The 19,894-nt window shown below is 38.2% G+C and overlaps 3 protein-coding genes across 3 annotated transcripts in view; all 3 read left to right on the top strand.

The window, feature by feature from the left end:
• Positions 1-19,894, top strand: part of LOC119131662 (lymphocyte antigen 75-like) — a 1,013,224-nt gene that overhangs the window by 44,169 nt on the left and 949,161 nt on the right. The window lies entirely within an intron of this gene.
• arrdc1b (arrestin domain containing 1b) lies at positions 1,704-16,018 on the top strand. The gene is made up of 8 exons (XM_037266425.1): positions 1,704-1,916; positions 7,881-7,991; positions 10,197-10,247; positions 11,234-11,388; positions 11,541-11,723; positions 12,312-12,488; positions 12,960-13,407; positions 14,105-16,018. Exons 1-8 carry the CDS (start codon positions 1,799-1,801, stop codon positions 14,167-14,169), a joined length of 1,308 nt encoding a protein of 435 aa, XP_037122320.1. The 5' UTR covers positions 1,704-1,798; the 3' UTR covers positions 14,170-16,018.
• On the top strand, positions 16,755-19,707 carry slc31a2 (solute carrier family 31 member 2). Its single transcript, XM_037266464.1, has 4 exons — positions 16,755-16,928; positions 18,513-18,579; positions 18,815-19,019; positions 19,148-19,707. Exons 1-4 carry the CDS (start codon positions 16,920-16,922, stop codon positions 19,311-19,313), a joined length of 447 nt encoding a protein of 148 aa, XP_037122359.1. The 5' UTR covers positions 16,755-16,919; the 3' UTR covers positions 19,314-19,707.

Below are 19,894 nucleotides of genomic sequence, written 5' to 3'. Positions count from 1 at the left end.
TTTGGATACCCCTAGTTTAGACCAATGATAAACTGAAGGCCAATAAATTATTAAAAGCCTATAACTACGTCTTGAATTACGTGTTAAAGAAATTGGACGAACCATTGTGGGCGTTGAAACATACATCTAACGTTGCTAATGACAAAGTTAAAGTAATTTTAGTCACAGCTAAGTCTTGCCCAAATCATTGGGACTTTAACTTTAACTTTTTTAACTTTAACTTTATCATTGTCAGGTTGAAACTGATTTCATGTTAATCTTACCTTGATGAAGTGTGCACTGCAAACCCGTGATGACACTTTCATACTCAATTATCCCATTGATTATTCCATTAATTAATGGAATAATCAATCAAGTGTACGGATCCCCCTGATTGCTGTTTATTAAACAAATATTTTTGTTTATTTGGTCATATTTAGTGGATGAAAAACAACAACTAAACAACAGCTAAGCAATAGCACGCAAGAAAAATTGATGGTGTTTTTCAGAAAGCAGATGAATGCAAATGTCTTACTATGATGAAACTCAAATCCGTCTGATCTCATGAAGTACTAGAGAAATAAGAACATTATTAAGTTTTGGACCTTCTTTAGTTAAAATGTCATTAAAATATTGGGTATGTTAGTGTGATAATTGATTTGTTGTCAATTAATCCATTAATTTTGACACCTCAATCCAATCCTTCTGCCTAATCGCGTTCAACCACAGCAGGCTGGGATGCGATAGATTTTTTTTTCTTTCTCTTTTTTTGCTTCTACGGTTTTGGCAACCAAAAACACAAGACGACTTTTTTTTTTCTACCTAAAGTCCTTACTGTTTTTTCCATGTATAATGCTACAAATGGCATGTCGATGCTGGAAAAAAGCCTGTACCCATGTATAATACGCACCCAAATTCTGACTTTTTATTTTTTTTATTTTTTTATTTTTATAAAAGTCCCTATGATCGTCACACACGCATCTGGGCAGGGGAAATTTGTCCTCTGCATTTGACCCATCCCCGTGTGATTTTGATCCATCCCCTGGGGGAGAGGGGAGCAGTGAGCAGCAGCGGCGCCGCGCTCGGGAATCATTTGGTGATCTAACCCCCCAATTCCAACCCTTAATGCTGAGTGCCAATCAGGGAGGCAATGGGTCCCATTTTTATAGTTTTTGGTATGACCCGGCCGGGTTACTTAAGTCCGTAAACGTAAAATTATTTCAGAAAAAAGATCATCTTTGGGAACAACCGGATGTTATTCTGCCGGTCAGTATCACTGTGCATGCAGTAGCAAACTCGATAGCGAAGAAATATGTGAGACTCTCAACGGGATCACCAATATTTGAGTGATGTTCCAGTTATTTATCACAATTAGTTTACCAAGTCTGTGTTTTGAGTTCCTCCAATAAACCCTGGTCCAAGCTGCACTTGGTCGCCCCGCTCCTTTCCACACTCCATCCGTGACAAGATTTTCTTCAAAAATTGTTGTACCATGATTTTCTTCAAAAAAATAAATAAATAAATAAAAAATAATAATAATAATTGTACCCATGTATAATGCGCACCCCAGATTTTAGGACAATAAATTAGTTAGATTTTGCGCATTATACATGGAAAAAAACGGTACTCCCGGCTTCCTTTCCTTTGCCTCCAGGTAACACCGTGACGCAATCGCGACGTCGGGGTAAAGGTGAAGTGAAGCGAGTTTGTCCCTCCCATAAGTGACAACGCACCGTTCAGTGACGTCAATTCTTCTCGAGGCAGCAGGTGAGAGAGCATCGCGTCATAAAAGCGAACGATCGAGTAGCGGAGCGCAGTCATGGGAAAGCTTCAAGAATTTGACATCACTTTCACCAATAATAAGGTGGTATACAGTCCCGGAGAATCTCTCGGCGGAACGGTCAAAATACGAATCAGCAACTCGCTGCAGTACAAAGGTAATAATGTCCAACATGAGACGGGAAAGGCGTGTGTGTGTCTGGGGGAGCGCGCATGCAGGGACACGATTGTGGGCAAAGTTGCCAGCGGAAATGTTGAAGAAGTGTTGTTCGATTTGTGCGTTTAAAATGCCACAAAGTATTTTTCTTGGTTGTAGTTGTGCATGTTGTTTTTCTTCTGAGTGAGTCGGTGGTGTTTGGTTATCAGGACGTGAAAGCCACTTCCTGGACTATATCCTGCTTGATGCCTCATCTTGTTGTCTTAACATGGCTTACTTGTTTGGTTGTGGAACTTGGACACATCAAATTGAATAGTTTTCTGTCATGAATGGAGAAAAAGTGATTTTAGGTCAACTGACAATGATAGGATTAAAGTTGAGTAGTGAGGTGGGGAGAGTCTCAGTAGTTGCCCTTGAAATGAACAATGTGCCCATTGTATGGGAATGATCCTTATGGGGATTCTTCTGTGATATTCGAGGATATGCTTTCAGCTGCTTTTGTAAGAGGGGAATACTTTAATGTGCTGGTGTGGCAATTGTTTGCCAAACAATAGCCTGTAAAGTATCATACCAAACTTGCCAACGTAGAAATGCTGTTTGTTGACATCCTTATGATGAAACAGCCTACTATTGTGGAGTCATGTACCTCAGAATTAGATCAACATTTTGGGGACCAAATATGAATCCAAAGTTGATCAAAACATTTGAGTCCAAATGGCTTTCATGCAAGCAAGAACATATTGCGCAAGTCCTGATGAACAAAAGTCATTGGTGGTGGGCTTTTACAGAATCAATGTGGGATCAATTCCATTTCGTAGACTATATGTGTGAATGTGAGTGTTGTCTTACTCTGCTTTGAAAATGACGAATCTTGGGTGGAGTCAACTACTTGATAGATGTGAGATGGCTGGTGAAGTGACTCAGCTTCATATTGTCTAGCTTCCTTATAAAATATTGTGTTATATTAAAGCCTAAATATTTAAGCAGGCCGTTCGGCAGTTACTGTAATGTGGTTACAACTATTTGGGCAGCCAGCCGGTCAGCATTATGGGCCAGGTGTATCCCACGCCATCGGCATGAGTCAGCTGTTGCCAAGTGAAGGAAAAGTGCTAAATTCTACAGAAGAATGCTTGGATGGTGTGCACTGGGCCACAGGGAATGGCCACATTTTTGGGTCTCTTCACCCCAGCTGCAGTGTTTAATGAGAGACAATGACCCTAAGTTTCTATTTGGTCTATGTTATTGATTTTAATTGGAAATATAAATGCATGATGATGCTTGATAAAGTTCCCCCCCCCCCCTCTCTACTTAAGCGATAATGTCTTCATCACCCTTTGTTAGCGGGATTACCTTTGTAATTTGAGTTTCACAAATTGAACGATTGCAGTAAATGATCTTCTCAACAATATTCTAATGTGAGATTCACCTGTGATTTATATAGTGAGGAGCCCTCTGACCTGTTCAATAAGGTATTCTGGTTCAACAGCATTGCACTCCATTTTAGGCTTTCAGAATGAATGTGCTGCAATTGCTGAGCTTGCATTCTGCTTTCAATGCACTTCTTAAGCATGACTGCTAATTGCTCAATCACCAAGACTGCTTGAATCATGCTGAACCAGGAAAACATTTGTATCCCAGTTGTGTCCTCATGCCTTTCAATTTGTTGCTGGTTTATTGAGTGAGCCCGACTAGTTATTTAAATAGGTTTTATACACTTTTATCAGGCCACTAATGTGCACTGAGAGGGGTCAAGTCCTCATAACAAGAAGCTCCACACATCTTTTCCAGACTCAACATGCTTCACTGGCAGCAGAGTTAGTTGATCAGGACACATAGTGTCCTTTGTGCATTTGTTTGTGAGACACACTCAATATTTTCGACCAAATTTACTGCCTCACTGTATTATTGATGATAACACCATTAGACAGTATTTGTATTGATTGTCTTCCTTTTCAAAGTTGTTGAAGTAGGTTCATAAGATACGAGTTACATACAAGTTGAACGTAGTAATTTGTGATGTTAGATTAGTTGAGTGATCATTGTGATCAAATATATTGCATGCATACTATCAAATCTCTCCTCGGAACTTTTTTGTGATGTTTTCATGTTCTTGCAGCATGTCACAGACTGTAACTTTCCACAACAGTAGAAGTACAGAGCCTGCCTATCCTTTGTAATGCAAGTTCATTTGAGCAAGTTCACAACATAAAGGTTCAACTCAAAGCCTTTTGTCAACTTGTGAATGCAACAGACCTAATTTATTACCTCCGATTTGTTTAATAGAAAAATGCTTTGTATAGTTAGAATGGTAATAGCCTTAAGTACCATTCACTGTTTTTAAACTGCAGTAAATTCATGTCAGTGCTCCAAAAGCTGTAGTTGGTGGAAGGTCTGAATAAAGCTGCAGCAATATAAATAATTTTCTCAGAATAAGTACCTGTGAGTATTGTTATATCATCTTCTGCAACTTTGATGACTATGTTTACAATGCCGTCAATATTTGGGTTAAGGTCAAAAATAAATTTTCTAAAAAAATCAAAGTAATTGTTTACAAGCATGAGCAGCGGAGCTGATACCACACTTGTTTTTTAGGTATCTGGTACATGGGGACTGCTGATACTTCAAGAAAAAGAAATCCGGCCCCGAGTTAGTCCACCTCGCTATACTGAGGCAGTTTGACACGACAGTGACTCATCATCTGTGTCGAAAAAAACCCTATATATATATATATATTTATATATTTTTACGTTTTATCATTGTGATGTTTGTGCGTTTTTTTTCTTTTTAAAGGTTTTTCATGATCATGTTTTAGCGTGAAATTTTATGTCAAACGTGCTAGCGATATCACTACTCTGTATCTATGAGTTGTCAAATTGTTCAATGAAACATTGAACTGTAGTGTGTAACAGAATGTGCAGATTAGATACAGGGCCACTAGTTGTATTATGATATAACTTTTTGAGGGATAAACCTCTTATCATTGCATGCAAACATGCAAGGATTTGTTTGTATTTGTGTGTGTGTATTGTGCATCCAGATGTGTGTCTCTAAATCCTCTACAATCCATTCTGACTACATTGCTCAGCAAATAAGAACAAATTAAGGGTGCCTCACATTCAGGGAGTTTTCCAGTGTGTTTTTGTTTACTAAAAATTGTTTTTGAAAGACTCTTTGGTAGATTTACCACATTCTTTGAGATAATATTTTCATTTTTTGTTTGGGTGATGGTGGTGGAAACTTCTTTTGTTGTGTATTCAAAACACCATATGAGGTCTTTGAGGCAAACCTCTCTGTAGGTAATGAGAATCTAAGATCTGCATCTAAGAACGCATGCAAAATGATACAGCAAAGAGGAACTTCATTCCGTCAGTTAATTACAGTTAATTACTCTTAAATAATCTAATCCGATTGCTTGTTTTGGGTTTTTGATACATTTATAATTCAACACTTTCTGTAGTAGTAAATGTGCATTTTGATGAGTGTGAGAAAGCAAAAGAAGTGGTCCAAACAAGAAAGAAAAGAAAGCAAAAAGAAAGAAAGCAAGTGGTGCAAAACAAACACAAAGTTTAACAGGGAACTATGCCCTGAAGGATAGGATTCCGTCATTGGGTGAATAGGTTTTGCGACAAAGAAAAAGAGCTAAACAAGCTCAGGCAGGTCGAGCCTTCCTCACAAAATGTTGCTCATTAAGAGGCCAAAGTTAGTCGAATGGTTGGATTCTTGAAATATAAGATATGACACCATGTGGAAAGTAATAGTAGTTTTGATTCTGGTCCCTATCAGCACCAATGAGGTTGTTGTTATAGCTTTCGAATTATACACATATTCTAGTCAAGTACTCATCCAGGGGGAAAAAAAAAACTGTTGACGACATCTTCTCTCTGACGGGCAGCAGCACCAGGGTTGAGTCTACTCGCGTACACTCTCACTGAACCATAAAGAGGATTTGGATGAACTCCAATGTGTTGGTAACAAATCCAGCTGGCTGCTGAGTCAGAGCAATGCTCTACACGTAGCATCCTGAGCACTGGTGAGTGACATTTTCCTTGCAAGTTGAACAGCTCATTGTTTGGCCCCTAGTGAACATTCATGTGCTACCATATTCAACTTCCAGCTGCTATTCAACTTCTGTTGTGCAACTTCATGAAATCATTTATTTGCGCATCCCAATCAAATTTGATGCATTTTCATCCCGAGTCATAACATCATCACTACAATGACGCTTGTGTTTTTTTAACATTGTTGCTTGTTCAGTGACTGACTGAGCCGAACGGTTCCGAGATGAAAGACCTGTTGTGTGGGGAATAAAAGAGAGGCAGTGGATTAGTGAGTTTGCAAAGAGTTGAGATGAAGAAGGTGTAGGACTTGACATAGTTTGCATTAACTGTTCAGAGCAATGAGGAGAAATGAGGGAAAAAGAGAGTACAGGTTGGGGTGAGTGAGCAATAGTCTCAGGAGTGATCTGTGACAGAAGCACATCAGCCAAAATGAAAAGAAAGGTTTCTACGACCTTAGTGAGACTAGCCATGTCTGATTTGGGCTTTAGAGACTATAGTAATGAACAAAAACAGGCGACCAAACTTGAGATGACAGAGTTGAAGATGTTGATTTATTTTAATGTTGTCTCCAATGGTGAAACACTGATTTTACAGTATCTCTTCTTTCTTTGTGTGACTATTCAAACTAATGTGACATCCTTTGTCATGGTCCATCTGGCTCCATGACTCTGTCAAGACGCTGCCCATTATTTATCTCTAGACAGACAGTCTCTGTTGAAATCCCCCAAGACACGTAAATATATCGGGGGGGTTTTCAGATGTGAATGGCTTTAGGAGAATACATTTAGAACAAAGACAGTTGTTTCTCAGATTTGTTTACTCTATCTTTATTTATATTTAAATTTTCATTTATTATTCAAAATGTTTATTTGTGGGCATCGTTACAAGGCTCAACTCTCACTCGTTCATGAACTTGTGCCAACAATCTGGCAATGCCATCTGCCTCCTCGTGTGTGTCCGTCTTTTTTGAGCGAGACTGGTGGAATTCAAAGGTGCGAAGGAAAACTTGGTCAAATGCTCTCTTTTGCATTGCATTTTTCAAATAATGCTAGTTTATGTTTTGCACACGTCAAATGTATTGAACCAGAATGGATGCACTATAATTGGATGCAAACAATAAAAACAATTTGTATTGCACAATACACAATACAATGACTAATATACGTATATATATATATATATATATATATATATATATATATATATATATATATAAAATTATTTTCTTTTATAACTCAGGCTCAAATTTGGGATTGAGGTTAAAATAAATATTAGGAATTATCTTATCTTTTCCCAGTGCTGCTTGGCTGCCTCTGATTAATCCTCTGGCCGCTGTCAGACTGTGGGTGTGTGCACGTGTGTATGTATTTGTGTATTTTATCAGAAGGCTTTCTTATCCTCACGAGTAAAAAAGGTCGATGAGAGGTGACACAGAGGGGCTGTGATCACACTGCAGATGTACTCTAAAACCAACTACAGATGTTATGGTCTTTATGTACGTCACATACATTTTTAGCCACCTATTGTGATTGGTTGATTAGCATATATGTCAATCAATGGCTCTCATTCTTTGCAGCTTTCATCCAACCAGAGGCCAAAAATAATTGACATTAATCGGTGATTAAAATAATCCTAAATGGGAAGATTTAATATTGAAAAATGTTCACCTAAACCATGTGATGGTTATCGGCATCAGTATCTGCTAATCTATGAGCATAAGATCCTGATGGGGTCATCTCTCGCCTTTTAATTTCAATCAAAAGGGAGAATGATTCAATAGGATTGTTGAATGTTGCAAAGCATCCGTTAGACTGAAAAAGAGCCAGTCACTTTTCCTTTCTTCGTCTCAAGTGTGTAAAGTATAAATTCATTCACAATCACGTCATTGTTTTTCTTTCTTTACACAGCCATCAAGGTGAACTGTCAAGGCTCATGTGGGATTTCCAATAAAGTGAACGACACATCGTGGACTATTGCGGAGCAGTACTTCAACAGCACTTTATCTGTCGCTGACAAAGGTAATTCGAGCCTTGTTTTTTTTTTTAATATTATTTATTTTAGTTTTACAATTTTATTCTATATATTTTATTTCATTTTTACAACAATCTCTCTAACAGCTGCTTATATTTAGAGGTGGTTTAGCTAAGTAACTGTGACTATTATTCCTGAAATTGTAAAAGTATTAAACATGAATGTAGTACATGTTATTCCAAAACACTGGTATGTAAAATTATGTGTAAATTATTTTATTAATTATGCATACATTATTGTAGTAGTGTAGTTTTAGTTGTACATGTTAAAAAAAAAAAAAAAAAAAAAAGGATTAAAATCCATGAGAATGGGAGCAAAAATCCAATCCAATCAACCCCTCAGCATACGTTTTACAGAGCAGGGCATAAATAATGCATGTCACAGCCTCTCTGTCCTTCCCTTTATCGCTGCAGTTTTTCCGTGTCTCAATCTCTTTCAAAATTGGCCTGCTTTGCCCCTTGGACTAAGCAGCGTAAGCGGTGGGAAACAAGTGAGGTAAATAACTAGCACAAAGATAGATGCCAATGGGATGTACACTTAAGCAAAAAAAAAAAAAGTGGACAACATATGACTAATGTGATGCCTGGAAGAGTGACTATAATATGAACGTGTCAGTTTCAACTCTTCATTCTGTCACTATTATCAGCTAATAACCAACAAGAAACTAAGATATTTTTCTTCCTCCTCCTCCTGCTGCTGCTGATGATGTGACCTCAACCCAAGCTTGCTGTAGCAAGATGATAAGAAATAATGGAACAGGATAATAAGTTAACCTTTCTATAGCTTCATGTTATTTTTCAATCACTAAAATTGAGTCAATTAAAAATTTTATTATACTCTATACATGAATGGGATTCTGTCATTGAGAATTTGATCTCTTAATTTTCCAATAATCCACATCTCCATCATTTATTACACGATACGCCAGCGAAATGAATAAAAACTGCCAGTTATGTGTTTGTGATCACCCACCACGAGACGCATAAAACAAGCTCCCAAAAGTACTTGTCAAAAAAGGCATAATAATAATGAGTTCAAATATGGAACAATCAATTTGAATGTACTGTACAGTGAGATCATGTGTTTTGTTTATAGGCATAGATAAATTTAAACTTCTTTTTCTTTCTTCATGTCATCCCGGTGCATTGGCTATAATAGTTAACATGACACACACAGTAACCCCCCTCCCCCATCTCATGAAACAGACCACTTAGAAAGAGTGGCATGTCGTGAGGAGAGATATATTCGGCTCTGACTTAAATGAGCTGTCATCGCTACAAGACTATGAATTATCTTCATCGGCCCATTATCTTAATTGTGGTGGAAACTCCTGCAGATGCTCTTGCCAATTCGGTTAAACGTGCAACTGCGACAAATGGCATGCTGTGCACGTTTATTGCGTCTTGTTTCAAGACAATGCATGAGGTTGGTGCATACCCACAATTAGTGGATGAGGCCCATTGTCTTTGTGAGTACAAATGCGAATGTTTTAAAAAGTGTTTTTTTTTAATATGGAAACCTTATTGTTATGGAGTAAACAATGCGCGAAGTAGGTCATATTCATTAAATAATAACAGAACACTGTTGTGTTAATGGTGATTTTGTTTTGATGCTGTTGTCTCTCAGCACAGTGAGATAAAAAAATAAATAAATACAGACACGGCTATAAGCATTGCTTCAAAAATTCAGGCAGGTGTAAGGCACCGTCATAGTTTTGTCATCATTAAATTCCAAGACATCATCATTCAATAATCCGTAAGGGCAGGTGCTTAAAAGGATGCTGACCCAAAGTTGTACTGGTGCAGAAGAATGCACTAAATCTCAATTTTTTTCTTTCTATTATTGATTAACTTTGCTGGGAAATGCTTTACCAGTTACGTGTTTTAGCCATGACTAATTGGGCTATTAATCACCCTTGTTAGCTAGTTTTAGTTGTCGGTCCCCTTCAACCAACATATCAGTTCATCTGTCTTTTGAGCAACATAATCTCCAACAGTGAAACTCAATTCCACTGGGAAAATAAGACGCCACCTTGATATCCAATGTTTGCTTGTGGCTAACAAAAAAGAAAAAAAAAACGAGGGCTTGTGCTTATCTCTGCACCAGCAAATGTTTTTCTCTTTTGTGTGTTTTATTTCAGTTGTGTTTACACTGTATTGTAAGTGATCAATTCTTTTGTTTTGTTTTCACAGGAACTCTGACAGCAGGCGAACACAATTTCCCTTTCCAGTTTCTCATCCCAGGTGTGAACTTTCTTTCCATAAACTGTTTGACTTCATTGGTGTTCAGGGCACACCTTTGTTTTCTTACTAAAATGTTGCATTGATTTTTATTAGAAATCCAGGACATCTGATCACTTGGTACAGCATGGCACAAAGCAAATTCCCACAGAACTGTGATTGTAAGTGGTGGGGTGATTCTTGATTCCTTCCTTAAGAAACGTGGAATGAATTTCTCAAATACATCAACATGTGCCTTCTAAACGGCTCTTTTGTACCACTGTGCGAGTAACCTTGAGATCAGTGCAACATACCTAGTTAGAGTGAAGTTTGCTATCTCACACACGCATACTTAGCGTGGGCTGAAGCACAAGGGGCTCGGTTTATTTTTAGTCGCTCTCCTGTTGTGCAGTCGCGGATTAATTGGTCGTCATGCCCCCTTGCTTTGCCTCGCCCCCTCTCATGCTCTCTGACTGAAAGACTTTGCATAAGAAGAGCAAGTGGGTGATTTTAGCAAATGTCAAGGTGGGAAAAAATATTGCCCTCAAGATCTCCTTTTATGAGTGCAGGATATTTTTTAAATGAACATTGAGGCATAAGGTGGACCCTCCAAAGTGAAACACAGACACCGGTTATCATTTCTTATTTTAATATTGTAGTTCCTCTCGGACAAAGATTATGCATGGAGAGGGGAACTGTGAAAATGGAGCAGTGACACATAATTGTTCCTCTTTAGTGTTTGTTACTCTGAGATGAATCGCCTTTGCGAACATACTGCATGTATGACGTTGACCATTTGCGAGTAATGACATTAAATCAAGCCTCTTTGGCAAATAAATAAACTTGAAAGGTGAGTTATTCCAGTTATTTATAAAAGTAAATACCTAGGGTTTATTTTACATTTGCAGCACATCCATCTCATGCCACACAATGCGGTTGAAACAAAACATATCAAGTGCAATATTTAAGACATAGGACTAAAAATTCCCTTTTTTCTGGCTGTCCATCAGCTGCAGCACCGACCTCTTTTGAAGGACCATTTGGAAAGATAACTTACCGTGTGAAAGCTGCCATTGACACGCCTCGCTTTGCCAAGGACTACAAAGCCCAGAGGCCCTTCTACCTTCTCAACCTGCTCAACCTTAATGAGGTCCCGGATATTGATGTAAGTGCAGATCTTATTAACCAAACAAACATTAACCTTTAGCTGTGATTAAAGCTTATTTGATTTCACGTCTGAGGAAGATCTCAGTGCGGCAAAGTGACACATTGTTCGCTTGCAAATGCTGAATTCAATTTGCTTCTCTGCCTTTTCAGCATTTTAACTACGCTGTCACCACAAAGAAATTTAACTACCTTCTGGTGAAGTCTGGGACCCTTATGCTGAAAGCTCACAGTGACTTCAGGGGCTATATCCCTGGTCAGGTGATCAAGTTAGCCGCCGAGATCCACAACAAGTCTGGAAAAGACACAGGATGTGTACTGGCAAGTCTCATACAGGTAAAGCCTAAAACCCTGAACAATCGGAGGAAATGAAAATGATTTATGAAGAAACACTTTACTTGTAAAACCACCACCTCCTCCCTGAAACATCACATTTTTATAATCATGGGAATACCCAAACAATTGAATTAGTGTCAGGCAAAATAGTAGTTGGACTGTGATTTCTTTGCTCATTTTTAAAAGGAACGTTAAACCTTGCAATTGCTGGATAGATGTGTGAAAGGATTTGTACTAGTAACACTGGCGGAGCTAGAGCTCTCACGCCCCCTCGGACCCCAGAACTAAGCAGGTGCTAGACCAGACAATTGACTTTTTAGGGGGTTTTTTTTCTGTTTTTTCTGTGAATATTTCCCCACATTTCCTCCTGCCCCTCGCAGGGAACATATGATGAATGTTTATCAGTGTTTTCTAAAGAATCTGGGGGGGGGTTGCAAAAATGAATGAATGAATGAATGAATGAATAAATGTTTTGCAGACCCCTGAGATATCCTTGGCTACACTTCAAGGAAAAAAAATTCTAGTTCCGCCAGTGATTACTGACACGTCTTTGTTTGCATGTCTTTTGCATGTTTTTTTTCTTACCAGAAAGTGACTTACAAGACAAAGCGGCATATATTTGACCTCCGAACCATCGCAGAGGTGGAGGGAGCCGGAGTTAAGGCAGGGAAACACGCAGAGTGGAAAGAACAGATCATTGTCCCACCTCTTCCTCAGTCTTCGTTAATAGGCTGCAGCCTCATAGATATCGACTATTTCATTCAGGTCTGTGGGACTGCTTGTTCATGCCTGGCACAATTGTAAGAGTATATTTACATTTCCCATTGGGGTTTTACAAATGAGATGCATAAGAACATTGTGGGGGGAAAAGGTGTTATTTGGTTTGTCGCATTCTAAATCTTCCCAAGTGCTATTTAACTCATATTAAAAACTGACACATTTGCAGATTTCATTTGATTAAGAAAGACATTAAAAACTTAGTGCCTGATGAAGTGTGCTGCCCCTTTCTTTCAGTATTTTTTTGCATCATTTAGTTGTCCAAACTCTTAATCAATCAAATCCAGCACTTTCTGCTGACTGAAATTATTTCATAAGCAAATTATTATGAAGCCACGATGTATTGCAGTTTGGAATTGTCAGATGTGTCATTGACTTCCCCCAAGTACTGGTAAATCTTTTCTATTTTGTTTGTCTGAACAAAAATCTCATATATACAGTAATTGTTTCTGGTTACAGGTCGCACTAAAATCTCCGGAGGCAGTTGTCAACCTGCCCATCTACATTGGGAACATTGCCCTGAACTTGTCTCCTGCAAGGACTGTACCTTCTTGTCTAGACCATTGCGATGTGCCACGCTCACCCAATGCAGCAGGACTGACGCCCAGTGCCCCTCCGGTTGAGGGCGACGACGAGCTGTGTGCAGGTGTTGATGCCAGCGAAGCGATTCCCACCAAGAGTCATTCTCAGCAACATGAGGCTGTCAACATGTCACCGAGCGCCTTTAGCCATGCACCCAGTACAGCGCTGCTACCTAGCCACAGACAGCCTGACGCGTCTGCCCCCTTGTTCTGTGTTTCAACTGGGGCCACCATACCTTTCTTTACTGATGAAGACCCCACACCTGTCCCCACTTCCTGTGCTCTCATCTTGCCTCCAGAATATAGCAGTTGGGACTATCCTCATGGTAAGCTCATGGTAATACATGCTAGGAAATATCACATTTGTGTCACAGAGGGTCCTTTATATGCGCAAATAATAATAAATTCATTTTCTCAATCTCGAGAGTTCATTCAGCCCAACTGTGAATATACTAAAACCATGTTTAAATGCCATTTTTAAGCGATAAGTAAGAAGTAATTTAAAAACATTTTCCACCATTATCGTGACCAATAACCTGTACAATGTCAAAAATGTCAGAAAAAGCCTACACAAAAGGGTAGGTTATTTGTGGGTAACCTAACATAAGTTGAAATGCAACTGATTAATTAGTAACTTTATTTTCATATTGCAATATCTTTGCTATTCAAGTGTGGGAATGCAACTAAGCCCAGAGCAATTTTTTTTTTCATAGCAAATATACGTGTTTTGGGTTTTTTCCCCCTTAAAGGTAAATCCTGGTACTTTCAAGAATTGTCCTATTCATTTACATTATTATTGTGTAATTTTTTTTCCAAGTTCTCGGACTGACTCGTGCAAATAATGCAATATGATCTCCTATCCGGTTTGAATCTGTGTCTCAGAGCCTCTGCCCATTTATGAAGAAAGCTGCAGTTGCACTAATTCAGTTTAAAAATATATAGACAATACAAGAAGTGGTTGCTGAAGCAACTTCTCTGAATGACTCATGAAAGTAACTGTCTGTTCATATCACTCTGTCACAGAGCCTCCACCCACTTATGAAGAAAGTTGCAGTAGCACCAACTTCAGTTTAAACAGTGGAGAATAGAAGCTGATGAAAAAGCACCGCCCACAGCTCCGGATCATGGAAATACCCTCATGAAAACAGGACCAACTCCATAACGCCAAAGATGAACATGTCCTCGATGAGTACAAAGAGTTCATGTCTTGTGAAAATAAGAATTGGATTTTGATCACACATGCTGTGATAGACAGAGCAGTTTAACACCACTGTGCTTAAATTAAGATTTAAAAGTGACTGGACTTTATCTGCTATGACGAAAAGCGATGTGAACCCAATTAAATGTTATTTTTCTGTGCTCTAACTGGCACATGGTAGCCAAACAGCAGGTCAGAGTATTCTGAGGTAACCTGGACAGACTGATACCTGAGACGAGAGTCCTGTCACGGGTCTTACCTGCCCACATGGGTAATGTAATAATTGAGAAATTGAAATCACGATAAGTGACTTGACCTGAAGTGATGTTTTGTGACTGGACCACATAATACATAGGTATTGACCATTATCAACACTATATGAGAGAGACCAGATCCAAAGCAGCCTTTGGAGAAATTAATTCCCTCGGAGAGAATATGTCCTGTTATCAGACAATTGTGAAGATAATCACAGCGAGCACATCAACTTGACTAATAGTTTGACCTCCTGCAAGTTGTACAGCAGACTTAGACGCAGTGGAGGCTTTGGATGCGGATCACGCAAGAAGAGACCTGCGCTCATCAGCAGTGGTTGAGTCTGAAAATGAGCCCTAAGGCAGAAAGGCCAGGTGTGGATGTAATTTAACCCAAAGCCACAAAAGGCTTTGAACACTGCTTCTTTTTCTGGTAAATGCTGTGTGCCTTGGGTGCAGTGCTGTGATAGTATGTTGCACTGGGCCCACTTTTACTAGCCATCCTTTGAGGTGATTTGCCTGTTCATTTTCACTTCTTTCCCTCAAATTTGAAATTCATTTATTCTGTCATCACTTTTAACTGCATGGCACGCAGTAATCTAATTTCTGTCATGACACTGGTTTTAATTACATGTAACATGTTTGAGATGAACATTGGCTGAGATCTGCACACCTGCTAATCTGAATGTATCTACTGTATTATTCTTTTTGTTTACTAATAATTTCTTCCTGTGTGAATCAAGACACAAATCTTAGCACTATTTTATGACCGTAGCAGTTGCCCTATGGTTTTCAACTATGGCACAACCAGAAACAAAGTTGTTTTACTGTAATTAAAATGGCAATAATACCTTTCTGCATTTTACTGAATGTTTGCCTTCTACTTTTCTGGGTCTTGTCATTCACTGTTGGAGCATTTAATGGAGTTATTCCCTCTCTGTCAGGGTGTAGGTCAGAGTCTACTTGTGCAGTTAATGTGGACTATTCCTACACACTTCATGCATATAAATGTTTCTTTATTGATGTCAAGCAGAAACAGCAGGCCCTTACACCTGCTAGAATTGCTGTAGGAATGCAACTCTCATCATTGCCAAGAAAAATTTGTTCGACTGAAAGGATTTTGCATTACATCCTTGGTTTGCCCTTTTTAGACCAAAGAGTATGATAGTGAAATGATTAACCACTTTTTTGTGCAGTTTTTACATTCATTCTTTTGCACATATTGACAAGTGGTACCTATTTTTTTTTTCTTTCTCTCTCTCTATACTTGTAACTGGTTTACAGGTGCAGTACACAGTGTAATATAACAAATGTGTACAATAGAACAATAAATGTATCTGACTTGTTTGGTCATTTGAGAATAATGTCACATTTTAAGTGTTTCCAAAACACTGGATTTTTTTGGCTTTTCTAAAATGAAATCATATTGTTATTAAGCTGCATATTTTTAAACTACTGCTATTAAAAGTTATCTAAATATAACCAGCTCATTCGACTAATAATTCCGAGATGGTATATTGTTATTGTGATTTACAAATTGCAATTCAAATCAGCCCACTCCATTCCTGTTTGTTGTGCACTTGGGTACAAACCAATGTAGAAGTCCAGCACTTGCGGTCTGAACGGCTTCAGGTCCATTTATTCAATTAGGTTTTATGTATCACTCATTAGTACTTTAAATTGCATATATTCTAATGCTAAATATCAGTGAATGCATGTGCATGAAGCCTGGCTAAACAATTAACCATAGTCTCACAAACTGAGTACTGGTGTACTCCTGACCTCCTGTGGAAGAGGTTCGTCACAACAACAGTTAGAATATTACGCATCAATGAAATAAGAACAGTGACTGACATGTTATTTTTTTCGAATAACTTTTATGGCATCTTTTTTAACACAAGTAAAGTCTGAGTGATCAAATAAAAACTAAATGGACATATAGTCTTGATGTGAATGCGCATGCGTAGAGTCCAGTTAAACAGTGACTATGTTAGAATATTACGCATCAATTAAATAAGAACAGAGACTGACGTTATTTTTTTCCGAATATCTTTTATGGCATCTTTTCAACACAAGTAAAGTCTGGGTGATAAAATAAAAACTAAATGGCCATATAGTCTTGATGTGAATGCGCATGCGTAGTCTACATAAACCGGAAATGTTTCTCAGCCCGTCTCACTGCAAAAACTTCATTACCCATCAGCCTCTTATTTATTGTTGAAAGTCACGCGGTACAGTGGGTGGATGTCGTTTGTCTGTCCAAGTCAAAGTGTGCAACAAAAATGTATTGGAAGAGTCAAAAGCTAGAAAAAGCCGTCCGCCCGTAATGGGTAAACGAAGTTAATTACTGAACAGCAACTGACGCGTTTCTTCACCCAGCAAGTTCAACATGATGACCGTGAGTTTTGTGATTTTAATCCAACTACTCACTCAGATCACCGCGTGTGCGTTTGGAATAAATAGGACTTGTACGCTGCCTGTGTTTGACAATCAAATGTCGATGCGGCCAGCACTATAAGCATCCAAGTGAAAAGATTCGTTATGTCAATCATAAAAAAAACAGAAAACAACAAGTTATGGCATTCAAAGTAATGAAATAAAGACAAAATTCGGAGTGGAATCCATTTTCAGCATTGGAGTTTCATGACTCAGACAAGCCCACCTAAGTGCGCATTGTTTATTGAAAATGTGATGCGTGTTGAGATCAGGTAATGTCATTATTGATATCAACCGGGAACATGTGAAGCCCATAAAGACCTTTTGTGGTCGTTATAAAAATATATTTGACTTGCCTTGACATATTTATCCTTATAGTAGATCAGTGGATTTGACCATATTCCAACATTACCAACATCTATATTCATATTTTATCTGATCAGAAATAAAAATTGTAACTATTTCAATACTTCTTAAATCGTCTTTTATTTAAAATTCAAGTAAGATAGCCTTGCCAACAAGTTGAGGCCCAAGATCCCCAATGTAAGGCTTTTATCTTTCAATGTAGCCACAAAGGATTTTGTAGCATTTTTTTTTTACAAAAAAATATTCTACCAAATATTTCTTCACTTTTTTGCTGTTTGTACAGTGAATTATTGTCTGGAGATGGGTGTGTATTTACTCTTTATTACCACAAGAATTCTTTTTTGCTGCTAATTTGTTAACTTGAGCTGCTGGAGGCTACTGATGTGCATTTGGGTAAATATGCTAATCCTGTACTAACTGTATTTGACAACTGTCTTTCCTTTTGCTCTTTAGTTGGGAAAGAGAATGTCATGAATATACACTACGTTAAAATACATCATGTTTAAAGCTGTTTAAAAATTTCAAAATGTGACACGATCCTGAAATGGAGAACTGCAAATTTTTTTCTTCAATTGCTTAACTCAACATTTTTGTGCTTACGTTTGCTTATCATAATGCAAAATATCCTAAATAATAGCTATGACATGCAATGTAACTTAAAAAAAATCATTACTTGATTGTCACTCCTCGTTTGCTCATGAGAGTCCAAGTTTGGCATCTAGCATTTATATCTTAGCTGACGTTGGCAGATGGACATTTCACACAGCTTGGATGTGGGGGTGGGAATGTGGTTGAGATAAAGTTAACACACAAACTAGCATCACTTTGCCCCAAATCAATTGATCACGTTTGCAATTTATTAATTCCAAGCAGAAGCGTGTCTAACCCAATTTGTTTAGAGTGCTGAAGCACCACTAAGTAAATCCAAGCGAGCCCTAATTTGAGAGAATTTAAGACTGTGTGTCCCCTTTTAACAAGCTGTTAAAACCATACAGCACACAACAAAAATATTGTATCCCGTTTTGCCTCAGAAATGGTTTGTTTTTTATGTACTGTGAATTTAATTTAATTTCAACGTTGGCAGTGATGGGATTCCTGGCATGGACGCATTTAAATGCTAAATAGAATGTGCTAATCTTCTTCATATGCTGATGATTTCTCTTTCATATCTGTTTTTCAGATGACATTTCAGGTGTCAAGTCACGTGACACTGCTGTTTGACTTCTGGCAGGTGAACAGCCCTGGAGGTATCCATATATTTTCTTTGGTGGACATGTAAAATCTTTTAGTCAGTGTTTGTTTCTATCTACGAATGTTCATAAGGCGGGTGTTAAGAAGCTCTTTAAAAAAAATATATATATAAGATCTAAACTTTGTCATGTTTATCATTTAAGGTTATTATTTTCTGATCTGAATATGTCATTTGTATCATATTTAACATTCTGAGCGTGTAAAAAATCTTTCTGTGTATGCCCCCCTCAGGCATGGTTTTGTCAGTGATAGTGGTCATGCTACTGACGGTCTTGTACGAGCTGCTCAAAGTGTGGAGGGTGTGGCTTAGCAGGAGCACGCTGTTGGCTCAATATTCCACTCCATTTTCCAGCAGCCCTGTGGTGGAAAACAGCTCCCCTGAAGCTTCATTGACTCCCAGTGAATCAAACCCCATCTTTCCGAGCAACAAGAGCAAGTACGTATGTTTAGTTTCTCCTCCATGTCTTTGTGTTTGACAGGTCATAATTTTTTTTCGAAATGCATCAGAGAAGTTGCCAAATGCATATGAATAAATAAATGTATTATTTATATCCTGGTCCTCAGCTGGTTGCTACATGGAATCCAGACATTTCTTCACTTGCTGCAGGTGACTTTGGGCTACATGCTGATGTTGTGCGTCATGTCCTTCAACACTTGGATCTTTCTCGGCGTCATTGTGGGTTCCACTCTGGGTTATTTCATCTCATTCCCTCTGCTGGATCGTTATTGATGGACAGTACAGCCCAGGGTGTGTTCTTCTCATAATTAGAAGGATCATGATTTCCATTAAAATGTGGAAACCCTCCTTATGAGCTTTCTTGATGCTTGGGCTGTGTTAGTATTTCATACATGATTTGGGTTACTCTGTGTTACAATATTGTCATCTTAAAGTTTTGATAATTACTTGTGTTTAAGTGATGAAGATCACTCTAATAACAGTAGGAATTCAAAGAAAGGGAAAATATTGTGCCCAACAATGACTTCGTTATCAGTCAGTTTGTAGATTAACGTTAACGATCATTTAGAGTCCTCTGACTAAAATGATATCTTTGTTAATTTCATTGTACACCAGTCTGAACACTAGTTTGATTAAAATAAAGGGAAAACAGTGACAAAATTAAAAATTGACTCCATAGAATTAATTTGATTTTTTCACGTTAAAATGAATTAATTTGGACATGAGATTTCAGTAATCTGTCTCAAAATAATGCAGAGAGCATTTTAAGGACAACCAGTCAATCACGTGATTTTAACCTTGATTTTAAATGCCTACTTGTTACACTACAACGTCAGTAGGCCATTACAGCAGCA

This window comes from Syngnathus acus, chromosome 12, assembly GCF_901709675.1.
Source record: "Syngnathus acus chromosome 12, fSynAcu1.2, whole genome shotgun sequence".
NCBI classification, from domain to species: domain Eukaryota; kingdom Metazoa; phylum Chordata; class Actinopteri; order Syngnathiformes; family Syngnathidae; genus Syngnathus; species Syngnathus acus.
Note: the sequence above shows the minus strand (reverse complement) of the source record. Positions and strands in the feature narration are given on the sequence as shown.